This window comes from Pygoscelis adeliae, unplaced genomic scaffold (assembly GCF_000699105.1).
Source record: "Pygoscelis adeliae isolate BGI_AS28 unplaced genomic scaffold, ASM69910v1 Scaffold114, whole genome shotgun sequence".
Classification (NCBI taxonomy): Eukaryota; Metazoa; Chordata; class Aves; order Sphenisciformes; family Spheniscidae; genus Pygoscelis; species Pygoscelis adeliae.
The window spans coordinates 1,447,621-1,449,341 of record NW_008824587.1 but is presented as its reverse complement, the minus strand read 5'-3'; the positions used below and the strand labels follow the sequence as shown (position 1 = coordinate 1,449,341).

General features: G+C 59.9%; 2 protein-coding genes across 2 annotated transcripts in view; one reads left to right on the top strand and one right to left on the bottom strand.

The window, feature by feature from the left end:
• FAM69B (family with sequence similarity 69, member B) overlaps window positions 1-880 on the bottom strand; it is a 6,308-nt gene extending 5,428 nt beyond the window's left edge. The window contains exon 1 of the mRNA XM_009322147.1: window positions 650-880. Within this exon, the coding sequence (XP_009320422.1) occupies window positions 650-880 (231 nt within the window). The remainder of the gene's footprint in view (window positions 1-649) is intronic.
• Window positions 881-898: 18 nt separating this feature from the next.
• AGPAT2 (1-acylglycerol-3-phosphate O-acyltransferase 2) overlaps window positions 899-1,721 on the top strand; it is a 24,863-nt gene continuing 24,040 nt past the window's right edge. The window contains exon 1 of the mRNA XM_009322146.1: window positions 899-930. Within this exon, the coding sequence (XP_009320421.1) occupies window positions 899-930 (32 nt within the window). The remainder of the gene's footprint in view (window positions 931-1,721) is intronic.

The following is a 1,721-nucleotide window of genomic DNA, read 5'->3' as shown; positions in this document are numbered from 1 at the left end:
CTGCCAGGCATCCCCGTGCCCACGAGCCGCAGCCGCGTACGCCCGCTCTCCTGCCAGGGCGAGGGCAGAGCCCGCTGTCCTCTGCAACCCTGGGGTTCACCGTCAGGGCTGCGAGAGGCTCTGCTCCTGCCTGGGGCGACCCTTCTCAGCAGACCCCTCCCCTTGCAAAGCCCCACGGGCACGGGAGGCTGCCGCCATCAGCTTCCGCGTGGGAGCGGGCGAGTAATGAACCTGGAAGCGCACGGATAATACTCCGTGCAAATGTCTCGGAGGCTCGCAGCATGATTTTCTTTTCCCGGCTTCATTTCTTCCCCTCTGCCCCTGTAACAGCAGCGCTGCTGCCATCTGGCCTCCCTGCAATATAGGTTGTTTGTATGTATATATGTATACCTCACCCATGTAACACAGCGCAGATCCCCAGCAGTTCCTAAGGGCAGGGAATTAATCCTTGCGTCAAACACCCCATTCCCTCTGGTTTCTATAGATACTTCCTGCTTCACGCCAGGCCAAGAGAGCCCCTGGCCAGTGGCCACCTCCAAACCCTCCTCTCTCCTTGCACCGCATCAGCTGGTGAGACCACGACCTGCTGCTGGAATAGGGCTAGATCCGAGTGGATACGGCACCGTTACAACCTGCCAGGGATCCTCACGTGGGTCTTGTAGCCCAAACCAGCTCCCGCCTCCAGAATGCCTCCTTCCCTGGCCCCTTGCCGAGTGCTGTAAGGGCTCTGCCCCACAGCAGTAACCGGAGGCGGTGGAGCCTCCCCCGGCCGCCCCGGCTGCAGCCAGTGGCTCGGCTGGCCCCGGCCCCAACGTACGGGCTTCACAGGAATCGGCAGGCAAGGGTGAAAGCAGGCAGGTCTGCCTCGAGATCGCGACATCTTGCATGTTAATGGGAAATGCCGAAGCGTGAAGCGGGCCACGATACCCGGTTTGCCTGTCGAGCAATGGCACCGCTCATTAACGCCCGTTAAAGAGAACCCGACCACGGCGAGGACTTGGCAAAGACAAAGGATGCATGGCTGCTCCTGTGAGCTGAAAACCAGCTCGAGTCCCTGAAGTCAGATATACACCACCGCGACCCGTGAGATCCTCATCAGCGCAGCAGCCCCTCGAAAACTGCCCAGCGGTGGATATGTGACCCATCAGGCCCCCTGCCCTCAGCAAAGGGGCCCTTTCCACTAGAGACAGGTCTTGGGGCGGCAAAGCCCTGGAATGGCCAAAATGTCCCTTTTTGCTTATTCAGACCTAGAATCCATCATGCTCCCAGGGCAGAAAGGGGGTCAGGACTGCGACCTGAGCACGGCGTGGGGAACGCTGGCTTCATCGTCCCCTAAATGGTGGAAAGAGACGTGGAGGTGGGGGATGCATTGCAACGAGAGGTTCCACTGGTAATATTTTGGATTCATAGCTGGTGCTAAGGTTTCCTCCAGGGGCTCAGTCTCAAGGCACAGGGGCTTCCCTGCCCGCTGCCTTCCTTGCCCGCTCTCCTGGCTGGCAGCCTGCGCCAAAGGGTGTTACCCTTTGCTTGTGTTATTTTAGGGCGACTGTGGCGGACCTGGAAGTGACTTTGTGCTGGAGCTGACTTCAAAGGCAAAATGGACGCAGCATCACAAAACCCTGCCCCATCCCCGCTGCTCCCCTGCAGCGCCCTGGGAACACGGGGGTTGTTTCATGGTGGGTCCCGGTGGTGGGGACCATGCCAGGGCTGATGTGCTCCCA